At 40.9% G+C, this 20,830-nt stretch overlaps 1 protein-coding gene across 12 annotated transcripts in view; it reads right to left on the bottom strand.

Moving 5' to 3' along the window:
• Positions 1 to 20,830, bottom strand: part of ADGRL2 (adhesion G protein-coupled receptor L2) — a 488,780-nt gene that overhangs the window by 95,132 nt on the left and 372,818 nt on the right. For all 12 annotated transcript variants that reach the window (XM_019531201.1, XM_019531198.1, XM_019531202.1 and 9 more), the window contains one exon: positions 1,903 to 2,116. In XM_019531201.1, coding sequence (XP_019386746.1) covers positions 1,903 to 2,116 — 214 coding nt within the window. The remainder of the gene's footprint in view (positions 1 to 1,902; positions 2,117 to 20,830) is intronic.

Genomic DNA, 20,830 nt, shown 5'->3' on the forward strand with positions numbered 1-20,830 from the left:
GAAGTAAAAAGACTAAGAGAGACCTAGCACTGCTCAAATTTCCTAAACCTCTGACACATGGGTGTTCAAAACCATTTTTGAATCTCACTGCAAAAAGAAAAACATCTAAGAGTTCTGCAGATCATGGAAATTCAAAAATACTTCTGCAACCACCGAAGTCATAAAATGTGCTGACTGAAAAAGAAGGATCTCAGTTTCAGGTGGATGGCACTTTCAGGAAGCTTGTGTCTTTATATTTACATCCAACTATGATAATCCTGATATTCGCACTGAGGATGAGGAGGACTTTGATCAAAACACAACATGCATTTTACACAACAAGGAAGTCTACAGAGAGGTACTACATTTACAAAAGCAATTGAAGGTGGTTTCAAAGGGACTTGACAGATTAGAGGCTGATGACACTGCTGCTGTCTCAGTCTCAGTGGAACTCTGTATTGATCTAATTAACAACAAATGAACAAGAATCACAAAAAGACAATTCAAACCTAATTCAAAGCAGTTATGGAACCTTTCCATTACATAGATGTGATTAGCTATGGAGTCTTTCCATTACTAATCACAAATACAATTGGCATATGATGAGCACTGAACAAAAAGAAAGGCTGAAATATAATGGAACATAGTACTAAATTCCTTGATTTTCCTGTATCATTTAAAATTGAAGAACCAGATTTCTACCCCAACTTCCTCTCTCAGACAGATGCAGTGTCCAAGTTAGTTGCATCCAAGTAGTGGAAAGTAATTGAAATAAAATTGCAGAAAAAGAAACAAAAACTCTTAAGCTAACTGCTGAAAAGTGGCATGTGTTGGTAAACTTGTATAGCTACTGAAAGGAAGAATTTTTTAACAAATTAAAGGTATATGCTAAACTAAATGCTAAACTGGAAAATGTGTTCTTAGGTTTTATTTTCTGTTATTACAAAAAGCATCTTTTTATGTTCCAGAAAAATGCACTTAAATGCAACAAAAATAAAATCATAAAATTTTTGTACATATTACACATCTTTGGGAGGGTGTCATATTTTGTAGTAATTTTTTCAGCTCTTTCCCTCTAAAAACTGAGATGCGTGTGTGTGTGTGTGTTTTAATTAGGGCCCCCTCCAATGCAGACAGTCTCTATTTATCATCTTAGCAGGCTTATATGTGTGTGGAAAACATACCTGTGACTGATCTATATTACCTTTGCCAAAAATGCTACCACAGGCTGACCTTTATTAGTGCTTGGCCTATGATGGAGAATTTCTACAAATCCTAAATGGAGACCCAGCCTCTGTGATTATTTTGTACAATTCTTTTACTGGTTTGACACAGAACTAATTAAACCTTGGAGTAAAGAGAATAACTCCTAAGTAAGACCATCTGAAAGCAGTTTTATCCTCTAAGAAGATACTATCCATATCCCAACATAAGAACTTACTTGACTGTACAATCTTTTAAAAAAATTGTTAGTTGTACCAAGTGTTTTTTGTAGATGAAGAGGAACTCAAGTTATTGATTATATTAATAGAAGTTAGAACAGACATTGAAAAACTGTTTAAAGATGTAGAATTCATTTGAATGTTTTTGAGTTCAGTCTGACATCTTAAACACGAGGATATAGTGAAACTTCAAATAAGTGAATTGTTTTATTTTCCTTGCAATCACCTTCTGTTTTCTTACTTCTGTCAGAGACCAAGAAAAAAGTTTAAACATTTTCTCTGGCAGCTAGGTTCTGTTTTTTTTCCAGCATTACTATATGAAAATAATAAAGATACTTGCATTTTATTTCCATGAGACAAAATGCAAATTAGCAAGTATATTATATCATTTCTAAAATGTATATGCTCACTAATTATGTATCAGATTAAGCCTTTTATCTGCAGTTCGCTTGCTTTAGTCTTGGAAATACCATATATTTACCTCTGTGTCATAATTTTGTAGGCATCTGGAAGGAAGCATTCTGTGTTCTCCATCTGGAAAGGGTCAGCATCGCAAATCTTGTCATCTGTCCTTCCATAATTAGCACTTTCTATCATAATGACATCACTTCCTGGACACCGAAGGTCTATGGAGTAGCCTTCACAGGACAGTTCCCTCCTAACTAAACCAAATGGCAAAGCTGCTCGGCTGAAACCTTAAAAAACAAACAAACAAAAAACCCCAATGAGAACAAACTTGACAAAAGGGAGAACTTTCAGACATATGAACTGATATTATACTTTCTATCTTGCAGTGAAGGAGAGAGGAATAACACAGGGATGCTAGAGATATTCAAGCATATACAGAAAATGTTTGAAATGCTAAACAATATGGGCTAACTGCAAAATCTCCTTAAAAGGGCAGAACATTTTCCAAAGAACTAACCATATACTGAACTGGTTTATAAAGGGTAGATCCTGTACAATGCACAAGATAGGTAATAACAAGCATCAAAGAAAATAATGGATAGAAGCACGAGGCATCCACAATGGCAGGATCTTTTCCTGGTTTCTGCCATTTTCCATCAATTATGACATTCCATTTTAAAACATTATGAAAGGAAAATGTCCAGACTCTTCCGCTGAAGAGGGGGAGTTTCCTCAGTGTCGATCAACATGGTATTGCTCTGATATAGGAGTCTTGCAGAAAACTCCAAATAAATGACTGCAGAAGCAAAGGGATGGAGCCAAAAATTCCTCTCACAATCCCTTTATATAGCTGCCAGGTTTTGTGAGCAGGCAGGCAAGGTATTTGTGGTGAGAAAGATGGCACTGTGATGGTCCAGGTGAAAGGGTATCAGGAGCTGTCCAAATACAACAGGGGCGTCAAAGATACAGCTGGGTCCAACCCAGGGAATCCTTCCACCCAGCCCCTAGCCCCTGGATCTGAGTCTACCAGGCTCTGGGACTGTGCTATATGCAGTGCTCCCCTTCCGCCCCCCCACCAACCCCCCTCCAGAAGTCCAGGCGATCACACAGCACAGGGTGCCCATTCCAGCTGGTCTGGAACTTGGTACAGGCACCATTTGCGGTGCAGCTATAGTGGGTGCTGTTGGAGTGGATCCCAGGTGGGGGGGAAGGGCACACACTGTACTGGACCAGTACCATGTGCAGCATGGATCCCAGATCAGGGTCTCCATATACTGAATCAAGTATGGAATAGGAGGGGGTGGGGGGAGGGAATCTGTGGACCTAACCTGACCCATGGACCAGTCCCATGCCACTTATCCAGCCTGCAGGACCAAATGAGTTTGACACCCCTGAAATAGAGGGGAGAGTTCAACCTCAAGATCACATTAGTTTGCCTAAAATTTATTTTAAAAATACCTAAACTCAAATGGAATAGCAGTTTCTTAGATCACTATACTAAAAATACTCAAATTTATATTGCTAGACATAACACTGATGTTGCATATTAAGGAAAATATAGCTCTGCCAAGTGTCATGCATCTTGTATGATGCCAGGGTCTTCCTGCCGTCATACTGAGATGTCATAGATTCAGAAAGGCGAAGGGTATCCTTCAGTACTTATTCCCTCAGCCAAATTAGGTAAGTCTCACTACTTAGCTCACTGCTCCTACCTCTACCCCCACCCTTAGACTCACAATCAGACAAAGCATCCTCTTCACTTCCATCACTTTTTGATTAGTAGCACTTTCTTTATCACGGGTGTTAGACATCCCCGAAGTGGCCTCTATAACAGAGTTTGCTTCCACATACAACATATATAATGGCACTTAACAGGTGATCTATTCATCTCCCTTTTATTGTGCCTACCTGAGCACATAGGCCACTGACAAACATGAAAAAAACAAAATAAAACAGTCCTTTACCAGGAGAGAAAGTGCGTTATTTGGGCCTGACATCCTAGCATCTGTATTGAATCAGCTATTAGATAAAAGCACCAAAAAGCCCCGCTGCAGGACAGGATCTATGAAGACGTTGAGCGTGCAGGGTCAAACTAAGGTGATGCCTCTTCTGGGTATACTGAGCTGAAAGTAAAGCACTGTTTCCTCCCCGCCCCCCCCATGCTGTAAGCAGCCATAAACTAAACACACAGACTAAAACAAAAGGATTATAATCAAGTGAGAGTGTGCTGAGAATGGACTGCAAGTCTGCATCACAAAGGCTCCTGTACAAACTCAGGATAAATCCTATGTAACCCTACAAACCACAATGGAGACAGGAAAATCCTTATTTTTTTTTCCCAATTTTCTTCTGTCTGAAAATTCCTAAGAAGTAAATGTTCCTATAAGCATTTACAAGCACCGTACAATAGTTTTGGTGCAAAACAGGGCTGGCTAATTCAATAAGAATGCCTTGGTCCTTTATCAATTCTGTATGTAACTAATATATTGCACTAGGTTGTTGTCACTGTACGCTGTAGTTTGCTATCCACAACTTAATAGTTTTTAGACCAGGTATTTTGTCTCTCTGACAAAACATTTGTACCTACAATCATTTCAAAATGCGGAGAATAGTTAGATACTGTAATAACATTAAATAACAACTTCTTGAAAACAGCAGATATGTTTATTTTTACAGTAGTACCGCAGCTATACAACACAGATGCTTTTTGAAAAAAATGTAGTACTAACAACAACTCACTCAAACTATTACAGCTACATGCTATTAAGGTTTCTTGTATAGACTGAAGGTTTAGAGAACAAGATGTATTCATCTTTGTACTCCAAATTCATTTTAAAACCAAAACACGTTCCTTCCCCATCCATTAGTAAAATATGTGAAATAACATACAACTGTTATGCAAGTAGTGACTACGGGTTTGTGAAATGGGTTGTATTCGATTCGGATTTGGCCCAAATGGAGGACAGTGATTCGATTCGGATCACTGTCCCGATTCAATAGGCAGAATCAGCAATTTGAGCATGGACACAGCTGTAAATTTTTTTTGCATTGCAACTCCCCCACACACGCTCCTATGGGACACTCCATCCGCCCCACCACCTCAACATTCATGAGCCACCTGGTACCTTGAGGTATGTAGAAAAAAAATTTAAAGCTGTGTCTATGTCTGAATCATTGAATCTTTCCAAATTGATTTGGAGGGTTCCAATTTGATTTGGAGAGATTAAGGGGTCTCCTGATTCAATTCGGGCATTTGGCCACCAAATCTCTGCCGAATCAAATCAGTGAGCGAAGCTTTGCACAGCCCTAGTAGTGACTCTACAGGTTCATAAGGATTTAGGTACAAGCATTTATTATGCTTATGCAGCATAGCAAATAAACTTTTGGGTATACTACATTTTAATTATGATATGCTTTATTAACTGTATTGATGTTATTATTATTTGTTTACTGCAACTACCTTTATGCTACAGACTTTTTAACCAGGTACAATAAATGCACAGTTCCTGCATCAAAGAGGTTGTGTTCATAAATGCATTATAATAATAACAAGCTAATGATTAACAAAGACAGACAAAGGGGAAGTAGGGGAAAACAGCATATTCAATATGCCAGACCATTGTTTTGGGCTCTTGGTGGGGGCAAAGGGGAGGAAGGGGAATCTATATAGAAGGGTCACAAGTTCCCAAGCCCAGTTTCTTATTAGCAGAAATAAGACTTTTGAAGGCATGTGAAAGAGAAGGCAGTGCCTTCCAGACCAGTACCTGAAGAATGTTCTGCACATAATGACAGAAGGAAAAAAAGCAGAAAAAATGACTGTGGAGACTTTTGCTGGGCTGGAGTACTGTAATTGAAGCAGCAACTGAAGACAAAAGATGATAGAGAAGAGACAAGGCCAAGTCAATAGAAAAGACAAGTGGGAACAGAGTTGCTGTGTTCCGGAGGCGAGGAAAATAAGCTTCACTTTAATGTGGTAGAAGAGGAGACCATGAAAGAGACCAAGAGGATTGCAGGGAATAAGAAAACTTGCAAAATGGCTGGTGAGGAAGTAATCTTGACTACAGTGATTTATGTGCGCTGGACCAAGGACTTCTTGTTGTGCAGGAGTGGGAAAAATATAGCTTGTGGGCTGTATCCAGCCCAAAAATTGAATGGATATGGCCCACAGGGGGCGCCCACCAGTTGAGCGGCTCCAGGCCATGGGTATCCCATGGCACTTCACATGGGGCCGAGTCCTGCCTGGATCAGCCTATGTGGCACTCCTCTATGCAGGCCCAACCTCAGTCAGTGTGCGTAACTTACCAAAAGGGCTGCTCCTGGTGTGGCTGCAGCTGCCTGGATGCTGCTCAGCTTCCCTCACCTCCAGCAGTGGCTCCCCCTGCTGTACTGCTCCAGGTTGAAAGTTTCAGCCACACAGCGCCTGCCCCAGCATGCAGGGCTCCAGCTCCTAGCTGCCTCCCAGCTGCCCTGGGGTGGGCAGAGTGAATGGAAGGCAGATAGGGCAGGAGCTGCCAGCTGAAGCTTCCTCCTGCCCCCCCTGGGGGGACACCAGGAGGCGGAGGAGCTGCCGCTAGAGGCAAAGAAGCAGCACTGGGACAGCTGCAGCCACACTGAGAGAAGCCCAGCTGGTAAATTATGTGCCCTTGCTGGAGCTGGGACTAGGCTGGCAAGCACATAGGCAGGGGCAGCCATGGGCCACACTGCCTGAGCAAGCTCTGCACGCACCCCCTGGCTTCTCCTACCAGCCGGCTCCTGGGACCTAACACCCAGACAGTCCCCCCCCAACACACATCCCTCACAGGGCAGGGGCCAACCTGTGATCCTGGCTGCACCTGCCCGTCTCACTCCTGAACACTGCTCCCTGCCTGCCCACGGCCCCATCCCACACAGGGAGTTTTGGTAGGTTGTTACAGTAGAGGTTGGGGGGACTGGAGGGGGATAGACCCAGACTGCAACAACTCATTAAATCAAGCTATGTGGCCCCCAGGCTCAATTAATGGCCCCACTCCTGCTGTAGTGCACCAGCAGTCTCTGGATTAACACTTCTGCTTTACTGTACTGAGATAATAATCTGAAAGGACTCAAAAATAACAGTTTAAGATTGTTAGTCTAGGAATGAAGTCACTTTCCACATAAACAATACAGTTTAATATTTGCTAAACAGAAGAAACCCTCGAAAGTGAACCAATTCCATATTACAGCTCTAAACATTCTGGAAATCAATGCATGTGCCTCTGCTTGGCAGAACATATGGTGCATGACAGCATGAATATTAGATCTTTGCAATATCTTGGCACATTGGGCCAAAGTAAAGGATAGACTCTATTTTGTGCTGGTGACATTAAAGGTAATACATTTTCATTCAAAGCAATTGTTATTATAGGTTATTATTATTACTGTCCTTTCCTGCAACAAATTAGCAATGATGGCACTAAAACTGGCCATTTCCTATGGATCCCATGAGGGGGTGAATAAGCAGGGAGTCGAGCCTGAGCAAAACAATACATACGCCTAGGAAAAAAGTATACAGCACTTCTTCCAAATGATGATTACTGCCAAGACAGTGACCAACAATAATGTTACTTAAGGCTGTCATTCCTGAATCTATAACTCTGAAGTCATAGGGTGTGGACAGACTTAACATATGAACTGTTCCAAGAATGTCGCCAACTGGGAACCAGCTCCAGTTCAGAGGCATCTGCATGAACAAAGCCAAGGGTCCTAAGACAAATGGTCACCATTTCAGTGCTCCCAAACTTCCACCAGGAGTGGAAGTGAACACCCAGCTCAGCTATGCTTTCCAGTGGCAGTGCCCCAGTTTTCACAGTATTCCCCTAGCAAGGGAGGAAGGCTCTCAACAGCTGAATGCACAACAGGAGGAAGAAAAAGACATTAATTACCCACAATTGCTCTTTTCTGATTTCCCTTTCTTAGTAACACTGAATTCAAGAGAAACCATTCATGCACTTTACAGTACGGAAATCTGTGTGGTAGTACCCTGACTGCAGCTGCCCAAGTGTATGTGTGCATGTCAGAAAGCTGCCTTCTCTGTGGTTCCCAGAAGCTGGGTATTCCACAGGCTGCTCAAGGTCCACATCACTTTTAAACAGAACTTTCTCCCAAACGGCTTGTCATTTTCATTCCATTTGTGGCAACCGCCCAGGCTTTTTACCCACTAGAACATGTGCCCCGCCCCCGCCCAAATCAGCCTGGAATCGCATGGACTGGGTCATGGGCTAGCAATATAGGTTGGGGCAGTAGAGTTCTGGCTCTGTACCAGAATTGCTGTATGGTAGTTGGGGCTGAGTTGCAGTGCAGTGTGGGAAGCCTGGAGGATCAGCCGGACATTAGTCACAGAAAGCTCATGGTCTACACAACACTAGTTCAAGGAGAACTATTCAAAATAATACCCGATTATCCAGGTATAGTTTTGAAATGGGCTAGAAGGTTTAAATCATTAAGTGGCGCGTGCGTCTGAAAGCTTGTGGTTTAAACTGCACTTAAAATGAACTAAGTATTATGTTTGTGTGCACCCTTGGAGTGCAAAAGGAGTTTAGTTAACGCTGATTCTCTTTTGTACAGAAACGTACCTGTGGCCTCAAGGCAGCTTGTGGAAAGGCAATGGATGTGTTTTTCCTGGAGAGGTTAAAGTAGGCTGAAGTGGCTAAGAGTGCAGCAAGCCTCACTGTATTTGCAGCAGCAAGTCAGAAGACACTTTCTATCACTGTAAAGATAGTCCTGAAAATATGCCCATATCTCTAATAAAAACTGAATGGTTATCTTAGAATCTGAATGACTACCCTGTATTTCCATGCGCTTGAAAGAAGAAAAGCTCTGAATACTGCAAGTACTCAGGTTAGATCCCGGAAATGCTTATTTAGGTATCTAAGGCAACTGACAACTGTTTTAAGCATCACCACTGGATTGTGGACCTGCATTTCTTTTCTTCACACATCTGTGCAGAACTCTATATTTAGACTGACATCTCAAAATATTAGACTAAGGTTAGGTCACCCCATAAGCAACAGAGTATAGTGCCTCAGGTTGTGCCGTAGGATGCTATTCTGCAATGATAGAAAACAGCTGAGCTAAACAATGCTGCATGTGTCAGATGGGATGGTCCCTTTGTGGGTTTTTATAGCACAATCACCATAAAGAATATTACGCAAGTTCAGTAAATTAGCAGTCCTTCAGCCAGGCTGCTATGATCTTTATTCCAAGCTTTATTTATAATATTTTTCTATCAACAAAATAAAAAAAAATTTCAACAACCAAAGTGTAATTCAATCCATCTTGCAACCCCGACAATCGAAGAAAGAACTAGTGGGAGGCCCCGTGAGCGAGAAATCAATATTGCAGCTTTGTGCCGCGCAAATGTGAATACTGCCAAATAGCAGTGCTTAGGGTAAAATGAACTGTTTTGCTCCATTTTCTTCTCTCTGAACAAATGATTTTGAAAAGACAGCTTTTTTGGAGCTATAAAATGTCAAGCAATAACTCTCCATGCTTTAGGCAAGCGATTGGAATAAATACCTCTCGGCAACAGGTGCAGTGACTTAGGACTGAAATGCATTCACATTCAGGAGATAATTCCTGATAAGCAGATGCACTGCTACAGGTTGAAAATCTGAAAGACCAACATCTAAATTCTACTGCTGGTTTTGCATCATTTCAAAGCTTTTTAGAAGTATTCTACTCTGTCAATAATTACTGTTGTCACTAGCAACTTTATATCTCCGATACGGTTCCAGCCATTAATGTTTTGAAGATTAAGCTTTACTAATGAATCTCTGTTCATTTTGCTGCTTAGGAAGAAACAGCCTTACAGTACTATGCACAAACCTATTCTGTGAGACTTCATTTTTAAAGGAAAAAACCAACTTTCCTTGTGTTTTTGCTAATTGCTTCAAGGCTAACCCTGTCATGGATGACACTGCTCATGCTGTCTAAGGTCCAAGAAAGCACAGAGCTTGCTGATTGTCAAGGACCTTTACCGTACTGGGGCTGTGACTTCAAGCACAATTTAAACATTAACTCAAGCCAGAGCCTATTACCAACTGCAGCATATGCTGTCTCCAATTCATTTATGTTTATATATGTTAATCAGCTTTCTTTCCTTAAATGGAAAGGAGAAAAATACTTAATGAGGAAAAGAACATGGTTTCTGTCACGCTGAGCACTCAATTTATAAACAACTGCATGGTAAACATATGTCTATACCATGTTTTATTTGTTCAAAGTTCAGTTCAGTGCACTCATTGTATGTGAAACAATAAACAAAACTGCCGTGGTAAGATGAACATTAGCATTTCAACTAAGGCTAAAAATCATCCATAAAAGAAGCTAATGGGGATTTTTAATGGTAGTATGCACTTCCTATGCCTGACCAGTCCTCCAATGTTAACTATAAAGCTGCAAAAAGATACCTTCTTCCACATGGCAGAAATCTAGTTAGTTTTCTATCAACTTTCAATAAACAGGTGTGGGGGAAATGTTTCTTTTTGCAACTTTATATTTAACATTATATTGAATACCCCCCAACTGCACCTATTTACCAAAAAACTGAAGAGCATATGGCAGAAACCTAATTCAGATACTCTGCTTTTCTAAAGAACATTTAGAATAATCAACACTACGTTAAAAACTATTTTATAGCAGTTTGCAGTGGTCACATTCTGCCTCATTTCCCATCCTATTGTATTTGTTGCTTATTTAGTTCCATTTAAGAAATAGCTAACTTAGTCAAAGTACAAAAATAAACTAATAATATTCAGCTAAAGGACCACTACCAGATAGTGCTTACCACAGAGGTGGCCAATTATTTCAGTGGGAAGGACACTTAATGAGTTTTGGTTAGCTGTTGACGGCTGCAAGGGTAGTCCCACACCTTGACAGATGCCCCACCCCCAGGTTGCCATCTTGGGACCTGAAATTCCACCTCCTGACCCCTGACCTTTGCACTGGAAGTCTCTCCCACTGCCCCAGAAATACTCCTTTTGGGAGAGAGGCTTAGCACTTGAACCGGGGGGAGGGGGGAAACAAACAAACAAATCATATACTTAAAAAAAATTCAATCTACTATAACTTATTTTAATTTTATTTAAAAATATGTTTCTGTTCCGATTTATGTGCATTTGCATAGAGTATCTGGAAGCAATTGCATAATAGCTCAAAATACAGTCTTACTCTTGCACATGATGTGGGGGAGATAATGGGTTATGTGGGGGGTTGGGGAGTGGGTGTGAGGGTGTGGGGGCGTGGACCGTGGGTTGTATGGTTGGGGTGGGGATGTGGGGGAATTGGGTATGTGGATATGGTGGAAGTGTGTGGGGCTGTGGAAGGGTGTAGATGTTTTTGGGGGTATGTTGTCAGGGTAGGAGTGCGAGTTTGTGTGAAATTATGGTAGGGGGTGAGAGTGTATATGGGGGCTGTAGGTGTGTGTTGGGGGTTTGATGGAAGGTGGGGAGCCAGCCCCACCTGTCCCATCCTGGCTGCAGTATGCAGTACCCAGCTGCAAAGCCAGAACCCATCTGGCATGGCATGGGGCCATCCCAGCACAATATGGTTCTGGCTCCAAGGCCAAGATTACACAGCATGGCCTGCCCTGACTGTGGCATGCAGTTCCTGGCTTAAAGGGTGGGGCCCACACAGAGTGACACAGGGCCATCCTGGCCCAAAAGAACCAGGTTCCCCTGTGGTGTATATATCCTGGCTGAAAGGCCAGGACCTATGGGGTGGAGCATGGGACCAGTCTGGCCCATCCTGTCCAAACAGAAAGCAGTTCCAGCTGTATGGCCAGAACCCAAACAGCACGGCATGGAGCCAGCCCAGCCCGGCAGCACACTAGAGTGCCAGGAGCTGTTGGAAATCCTACACCATCAGGCTGGGATGGCTGTGCCTTCACATGGTGCTCCTTGCAATCTAGCAAGGAGTGGCACATGCTAGAGTCCCATGAGCTGCACAGAGTGGGGCCATTGCTGGTGGTCCTCCCTCGTCCCCGTTCCCCCCCACCAGCCCACTCTCACCTGCATTTCCACTATCGGATGGAGGGAGGGCTAGGGAACAGCCACAGGGTCATCAGGGCAGAATCTCCTGCTAGGCAGAAGCTTCTGGGAGGTAGAGGCATGACGGGACAGAAAGGGATGGAGCAGGTCAGGTTGGCATTGGGGTTGGTCACATAGCAACCAAAGCCTGAGCTGTTTGATACTGCAGCCAGTGGCTCCTACCCCTGGCATTTCATCAGGTAATTGTCTAAATTTTAGAGGGGTCCCACAGACTGGATAGAATAGCCTGGCGGGCTGGATCCAGCCTGCACGCTATTTTTTCCCTGTCCATCTTACTGTGTTAAAACAAGCATTTGTGGTACATTCGCTCAGGTTTAGGTAGGTTAGTTTGAATTGCCTAAAACTAAAACCAGCAAAGGTGCATACACGCATTTGCTGCTTGCATAAACAGCATAAACAGTCCGAAGTAACTTGAAATGGGTGGGGGGTGTGTGGAAACTATTCGGCTGGTGAGATCAGGGATGACTGGCAGGTCTAGAGGTTGGCAGGTTCAGGGGTGGGGTTACTGCCTGGGGGGGATGAAATATCTTGGTCAGTTTTGGGGAGGTATGAGTCTATGCCAGGCTGTGGTGAGTGACTGGGCTTTCCGAGCCCCAGGGCTGTGCTGTCAACACATGCAGGCATTCAACTAGGTTGGGTTAATCTTTGATGAAGAGTTTAGCAGACCTAGCAATCTAAAGATAAGTTTACCTCAAAGGTGAACTATTGTTAGATTGGAAATGCCATGTTTAGGGTGCCTTGAGCCCTGGGAATGCTTGTATCCCAGGAGATTTAGATGAACTTAACTTTGGTTAGCTCAATCTAAATGTAATGCCTGTACGTATCCACTGTGAGCAGCATAGATCTTGGGGTAAAACTTAAAGCACCAAGTCAGTCATCCTGGAAATGGTACATTATTTCAAGCAAAAGAATATTCTAAAGGAAGTACAAACACAAAATAAATCAAACTAGGCATAAATGTAGAACTCTGTCTGATGAAATGGTACTTCTTATGTTATTTTAGTTCTTATGGAAAGATCTTTTGCAAAGAACACATCTTTTCAAGCAGAATGTTTACAGTTGTCTCTTTCACTTTCTCTTTTATTTTACCAAATCATGAAACATGATTCTAGTTCTCCAGAAGATGCAGTGATAGGTGTTAGGCAAAATTTTAACAGTAATTTCTTAAAGAAATGAAACTTTTATTCTATTATCCAATCAAAACAGGACAGAATGTACAGGAATAATTCCTAATTCTGCATTCCTTACAAAATAGCTGTATGAGCCCGCGTGTGTGTGTTTTGAACCCTTGACCCAATTTGTAAATGAATTTGAGGTGGAGGGTGCAAACAGCTGAACATACTATTGTTGCGTGAAAATTTTGGAAATTCATAGGGCAGACTCAAAAAACATTTGAAAAGTTTTACATAAAATCCTCAAAAAACTTGCAGCTCCTCCGTAAATGCCATGGACACCATTAAGGAGCATCCCCTTTTCTGTCCTCATAGTGCTGCCTATATTTTATACAGACAAGCATGTTATTTTGTTAAGCAGCTTCTAAATGATCCAATATTGGCCAACAGTTCATGCTTCTGCAGTACCAAATACAACAAAGATACAGGCAATTTAAATGACAAGTGTGCTATCTAATTCTAGCTTCCAAGGCAAAAATCATTCTGGCAAGCATGTCTATTAAAAGATTGCATTGGCACAGTAAGAGCTGCTGGTACTGCTCAGAGGTCTGGAGTTCACAGTGCTCAGTTCTCATTTCACTGAAATCCACTAGATAAAGTATAAATCAGTGGCACTGTAGACTACTGACTGTTCCAATCTGGATAAAAAAAAATGAGAAGAAAAGACCCCTTTTTAAAATCTATTGTTCTACTATCATATGTACCATCGCAGTTTAAGTAAGTATTTGTGAAGAACGATATAAGAAAGAGAACTATGGAGAACAGATTAATTTCTGAAATTTTATTTTTAACTAATATAACTAAATAGTAACTGTAATTCTTAATATTTTCCCTTTACTATTAAAAATTATCTAACTTTTCATTTTCAAAAAATTATTTGGCTACAATGGCATATTCATTATTTGAACTTTAACAAAGTAGTCAAAAATCTTCATCTGGGGCTCGATACTTCAAACCCATATTCACTGTCATTTAAGCAGTATTACCACTTCAGTGAATTACTCAAATAAGGGAAGACTGCTGCTGTGAGTTCAGGTTTGCAGATCTAGTCAAGTGGTTATGATGGACTGGGTCATCTGACTCCTTACCTCGTATTATCTCCAGTCTGGACTAATTCTGGAAGCCTTGTCTCTTTGAAAGTAATACTATGAACTGACTATCTTTTTTTTTTTAATATTCAAAATATTTCCACAAGGACAGATCTTCTCCAACTAATTCTAAAATCTTTATGAAATTCTGCTCCATTTCAAGTTTCGCTGTGTACAACATAATTAGACCAGTTGGCACTTTCATATAGTTATATACTTATGCAGTGGCTATACAAATATGCAACACAATACATTCTAATTTATAAACACCAGAAGTCTCTTTGAATCATACCCTCCGACATGAATACTCAAGTCTGATTTCCAATCTCACTGAAGCCTTTCTTGCACAACTTCATTGTCACTGCAGTTCCCAAAAACTACCCCATGAGGTTATACCACGCAAAACAAGACTGGACGCCTACCTGGTTTGTGCACCTGGTTGAGTGATTTAGCAAAACCTGAACTGAACATTTCTTTACCACAGCTGTGCCAGTCCCTCTAGTATATAGTTAACTGGAGTGGTGACCTCATTAAAATTCTCAAAGTCTGGACCCAGATTCAGACGGACCAAAATCTAGTTCCCCAGGGCAGCAGATTTAAGTTTTCTTCTTCAAAACAGCAAGGAATAAAAGAGAAACACACTTAGAGAATTGTAAACTGAAAGTTTAATCATCTAAAACAAGGACAGTACAAAAAGTGGCTGTGCGAGTTTCCCTATATTACCCCAACACACCTCACCTCCATTCTGGAAGAATCACCATTAGGAGAAAGACAGTTTTGGTCTTCATGCCCGTTTAATCCTTTACTTCCCTGCCGAGACTGCCACAACAGTGCTAATTAACACTAATCTGTAATGGTGGTTTCTTCACTCAATGTCACCATGTTACAACCTCTAATTCATTTAATAAGTCACCAAACAAGCAATTGAACACTGACAACTTCTGAGCAATGCCAAAGTGTGGCAGATGGAAACCACATGAATGGAAAGTGAAAGACTTGATATCACTGCACAAATAGGAACATGGCTCACTTAACACTAAATTTCACTTTCAGATGCACGGACCTCTCCCATTCCTTTCTATAGGAGTTGTGTGCGTCTGAGAGCTTCTAGAACTCTGCAATCCAGATTTAAATCATCCCTGGGATGAAGCTACATTCATTTATTAATGATACGCCCTTTCTGTTTGCTAGCTTGGTATCTGTTCTAAGGTGACAGGTCTCCTTTCTCTTTTTCTTTACATCTATACACTTTATTCTCAGCCTGGTAAAGGAGAATGCCTAAGCCTTTCTACTTTTTTTACTGTAACTCACTGTGTCTTTAAAGCTTCTCAGACCAAATAAGTCTTTGTCAGTCGTCTTCCTGGAGTTTATCCCAGAGAATGCCACCCATCAGGAAGTAGAAACTTCCGAATTAGGAACAACCTCTGAGGCAAGCCACACAAAGAGTTTATGTCTCATAAATTCTGTGCTGACAGGATTTCCTGCTGAATTACTTCCCTCCACACAGGATGCTGGTAGTAGAATAAAAATATATGGTAATTTTTGTATTTGCTTTAAAAATACAATTGCTTGTTAAACACACACATTTCAAGTTCTCCCACCCAGTCCTTGTTTGGCAGAGATCTGCTAACCAGGAATTGATAAAGAGGAAAAGAAAAATATTCCATAAGCAGCATTTAAAATCCATTACTAAGTTGATTGTCTGTTAAAAAAAAAATCATTAAGAAAATGAATGTATAAAAAAAAATAAAACTAATAACCTCAAGTTGAAAAAACACACACAGTGCTGCACTGAGTCCTTAGAAATATGGACATGAGCATAATAAACCCACCATACCAAAAATCAAAATATTGCTTGAGACAATGGCGGCCAGTAGCACCTCATTCCTACTATGTACACTGGCCTTGGACAAAGGGTCATAACCTGCTTTATTAAGATTGACAATTTTTTTTAATTTCCATAAAATTTAAGGACTGTATCCTGATCCTCATGTTCTACTTAAGTACAGCCTTACTCTACAAGAACCTTTGACAAGTAATCCATTACCCAGCATGGATAAAAGCAGGTAATATCAAGCCATTGTTTGCATTAACCTTGTCACTGGGTTCATTTCTTATTCAGAATTTATATTTTAAATCATGGCAAATATTTTCTATATTGATTTTATTATAAACAAGGAAGTTCAGCATTAACATCTATTTCTAAATTGCAGCATGTTATTTGTAAAAAGGGGAAAAAGGAGGGGACCCCAGCAGTCATAGGCCAGTCAGTCTTACCTCAGTCCTTGGGAAGACCTTTGAAAAAATTATCAAGGAGCACATCTGCAAGGGCCCAGCAAGGGAGGTAATGCTCAGGGGCAACCAACATGGGTTCATTGAAGGCAGGTCCTTCCTGACTAACCTGGTTTCTTTTTATGATCAGGTCACAAAGTCCCTGGACGAGGGTGTCAGGGTAGATGTCATCTTCCTGGACTTTAAGAAGGTCTTTGACATAGTTTCCAACCACATTCTCTTAAAAAAAAACTAGGTGGCTGCAGCATTGACGCCTACAGTCAGAAGGATGGCAAATTGGCTAGATAGTCCCACCCAGAGAGTGGTGGTGGGCAGGTCGTTTTTGACCTGGAGGCATGTGGGCAGTGGAATCCCCCAGGGCTTGGTCCTGGGGCCTGTACTGTTCAACATCTTCATCAGCGATCTGGATGTGAGCGTGTAATGTACACTGTCCACATTCACTGATGACACCAAGTTGTGGGGTAAGGTGGGCACGCTGGAGGGGAGGGACAGAATCCAGCTATATCTAAACAGGTTACAGAGGTGGGCGGATGAGAATAGAATAGAATAGAATTCAATGCAAAGAAGTGCTGCATCTAGGGAGAAGGAACTAACAACACACCTATAGGCTGGGAAATTCCCTTCTTGTCAACATGGTGGCAGAAAGGGATCATTATTGACTCCAGAATGAACATGAGCTGCCAATGCATGGAAGCAGTCAGTAAGGCTAACCACACCTTGTTGTGCATTTACAGATGCTTCACAAACAGGTCCAGGGAAGTAATATTTCCCCTCTATGTGGCATTGGTCATGCCACAGTTGGAGCATTAATCCAGTTCTGGACACCATGCTTCAAGAGGGATTTGGCTAGCATTGAGAGGGTCCAGAGGAGGACCACTTGCATGGTCAAAGGGCAGCAGGGCAGGCCCTACGAAGATAGACTAAAGGGCCTGAACCTATTCAGCCTCCACAAGAGAAGGCTGAGAGGGGATCAGGTGGCCATTTACAAATTCACCAGGGGGCCAGCAGGAATTGGGGGAGGGTCTGTTCCCTTAGGCACCATGTGGAGTTACTAGGAATAATGGCCACAAATTGTTAGAGAGAAGGTTCAGACTGGACATCAGGAGACATTACTTTACAGCTAGGGGTACCAGACTCTGGAATGGGCTCCCAAGTGAGGTGGTACTCTCTCCTACCTTGAGGGTCTTCAAGAAGAGGCTGGACAGATATGTGGCTGAGGTGATATGACCAGGGTAGGGGGCCAGACCTGATATTCTGTTTAGGTCCCTTCCAACCCTGAGCACTATGATACTATGCCTGCACAAAAAATTAACTGAAAACCAGAGTTTAGCCATAGGTTCATACATGAGCTCATCCCTAAAAAATGTATTACCTTAGGGAACAAGAATAGTGCAATAAAAGGTTTGAGATCATTAATATAAAATTACATAAGGACATTTGACTCTTTTTTTAATTCTAGACATGTAAAACCGTTTTCAGACTGAGTCAAGTATCAATGTGCGTGTGTGTGTTATCTGTTCTTTTTATGCCATACAGAGAAAGGGTGGAACAGACTGTCACACATGTAATTTATAAGGAAAAATGTGTGGTTGGCTTTTACAAAAGCAGGACACAAGATTTAAAGAGTGCATGCAAGTGCTTAAATAGCATACCAATACCTCTATTTACTTAATCCAGTCTCTAAAATGTTTCTAGCGGACTTGGTCAAGGGGAGGAACAGGACAAAGAACCTTTGTAAATATCAAGAGGCAAGATCCAACTAAGCAAACTGATATGAAGGAATATAGCAGTCATGCCTTTTTAGAACAAGAAGAACAATTTGATAAATGTACTTCATGGCAAACGCACTGTCACTTCAGATATTCCCAAGAACAGGTATGAGACAAGAGGAGTGAATAATCTTGGGAAATGCTTATTGCCAGACTGAGCAGTCTTTTCTGACCCCACTTTCTATTAAACAATTTATCACTAAGAAAATATCTGGGGGAAAACAAGCAGAAATGGCACATACACTTAAATGATAAACTGCATGAAGAGGTGAAAATACTTTGATTGCTTGTAAGTAAAAAGGTGCAATTTAAAAAGTGCTGTGACAATCTGAGCCTGGTTTGAGGCTGAATTCATGTTTCACTGTGCTGGTCGGCAGGGGGTGAGTGTCACAGAAGAGGCAATGGTTCTCAGGTAGGAAAGGGGAAGCATATATCATTCCATTTCCTTACCCCTGATATTAACAAACTACTGACATATATTCTGGCCATTCTGAGTAATTCAAAAAGATTGAGTGACTTGCCCAAGTAAGTCAAACAGGAAGTTTGTGGTTGATCTAGGAACTGAATCCAGAACTCCTGAATTCAAGTTGTTTTTTATCCACAACTGCATCCTTTCTTTTGCAGTTAATTGCAAAGGTGAGGAGTGCTTCAGACATATGGCAACTCCTCCCACTGAGAAAAAGTTGACTGGATGGAAGTACAAGCATTCAAGAAAGATACTGAAAATGGAGGGATCCCAAAAATATTCCTTCCAAATCCCCAAGGCATAAGTGTGTTTTTCCCTTAAGCATGCATGTGGATAGACATTCTGTAATTAATGTTATTTACATTAGAAAGTAACAATAAGAACGTGCGCACTCTGTGACACACCAAGAGAAGAAAATGTTTGCATATGCTAATAGTTTCCATTTAAGGATCATGTCTCTAACACCTGATAGAATATGCTTCTAAAGCAGCGCACCAATCCTTGAAAGAAAAAAAAAAAAAAAGGCGGCTAGGAAAGCTGTGCATTCAATAGGAATGTAGGCGTAGTTGTGAGTGCAAGTATGAAATCTAACTAACAAGAAAGTAAAAAAATTACCACACTATTAATATTCTTGAAAAATAAAGAAATTTCCTCACATATTAAAATACACTGCATATGCTGTCTGGCCAGACTTCCCTGCAATTTTGTCTTGAAAAACATTACTCTAAATATATAAAGCAAATATCTTGGGAGGAGGCAGCTCTCAAGTATAAACAGATCTGACGGCTCTACTTTTTTCCGCTCCAACTAAATGACATTTTCCTACCAAAATTACTACATTCTTATGATACATTATTTAAGTCTACAAACAGTATGATGGCTTTTGCAAGTCAGAGGGGATGGTTTGTGATCTAATCATCAGGTATAGAATAGCTTGCCTTCTTGGAACTATAAATCCCAGAGTTGGTTCCACCTCCTAGACAGATTAAACTGAGCACCATTTAATTTACTGGTAAGTGTTGGAAAGGTGTTAATGCTGGAGGCCTCATTTGCTCTATTTAGTACGAAAGAACATACATATAGGGATTTTTCCATATACCCATTATTCACGTCAATCTATTTATTTGTACTTGGACACTTACATAAAGCAATGCATTAATTTTTCACTTAAATGACAAAACAAGCACTGCTTCAACTAAAGATGACTTGCATTATTGTGTAATATGCAAAATAATGAATTTTGTATGTGAAATAATATTTGCCAAAATCAAAATTGACCTATTCTTAATCAGCGATGATCTGCATTTTGATACCACTCAAGAGGAATACCAGCGTACTTTATAAACTAAATAGAATGTTCAAAATTATTTTTCCACTCAGGAACTGCAGCCACCATTGAGGTGAGATCCAACTCTGCATAATTGTTTAGAGCAGAAATTTAGGAATATGTTATCTACTTGAAAATACTAGTCAATTTTTATGTAACCAGAATCTAATTATCCCAATTAGGTCCTGATTCTAGACCACTCCTGTCAATGGGAGCATTGCCATTGACCTCAATCAGCACAGACTTAAGAATTTAGCCAAGACATTCAACACACTGCCTCTCATGAAAAATATAATGGGGTCATTAATGAGTTTCAATCTTCTATTTCATTTAAAAAAAAAAAAAAAGCATCTTCAGCAGCCTGTGCCACTTAACATCATGATGGGCTATTGGTTCAGTACTGACACAGGATGTAAAATGCAGACCATTAAAGTCTCCAACTCAGCATTCTTCAGGCTAACTAAAGGCTCAGGAAGAATACACACATGCTAAAATAATTATTTCACTGCCCTGTAATAAGTTTTCCCATCTAAATGTTGACACAGATGGGACTCTGCTTAAGTTATGAAATCATAATCCAAGGTTATATGGCTGGAAGATGTACACACAAGATGAACATAGTCAAAGCCCTAAAATCCCTCCTACTAATTTGAAAAACATCATACATCTTCTAAACTGCCTACAACAGGGCATCTTCCAGCCATTTAAACCATTACTGTTCTTTCGAGGAGACTGTAATCTATTGGAACATGTTAGGGAAAACTAGTGACCCTCTAGGCTGTGTTTTATTTTATTTTATTAAATGCAGCAGATATTTCATGCT

The sequence above is a fragment of the Crocodylus porosus genome, unplaced genomic scaffold, assembly GCF_001723895.1.
Source record: "Crocodylus porosus isolate Cpor-Errol unplaced genomic scaffold, CroPor_comp1, whole genome shotgun sequence".
Taxonomy (NCBI): Eukaryota; Metazoa; Chordata; order Crocodylia; family Crocodylidae; genus Crocodylus; species Crocodylus porosus.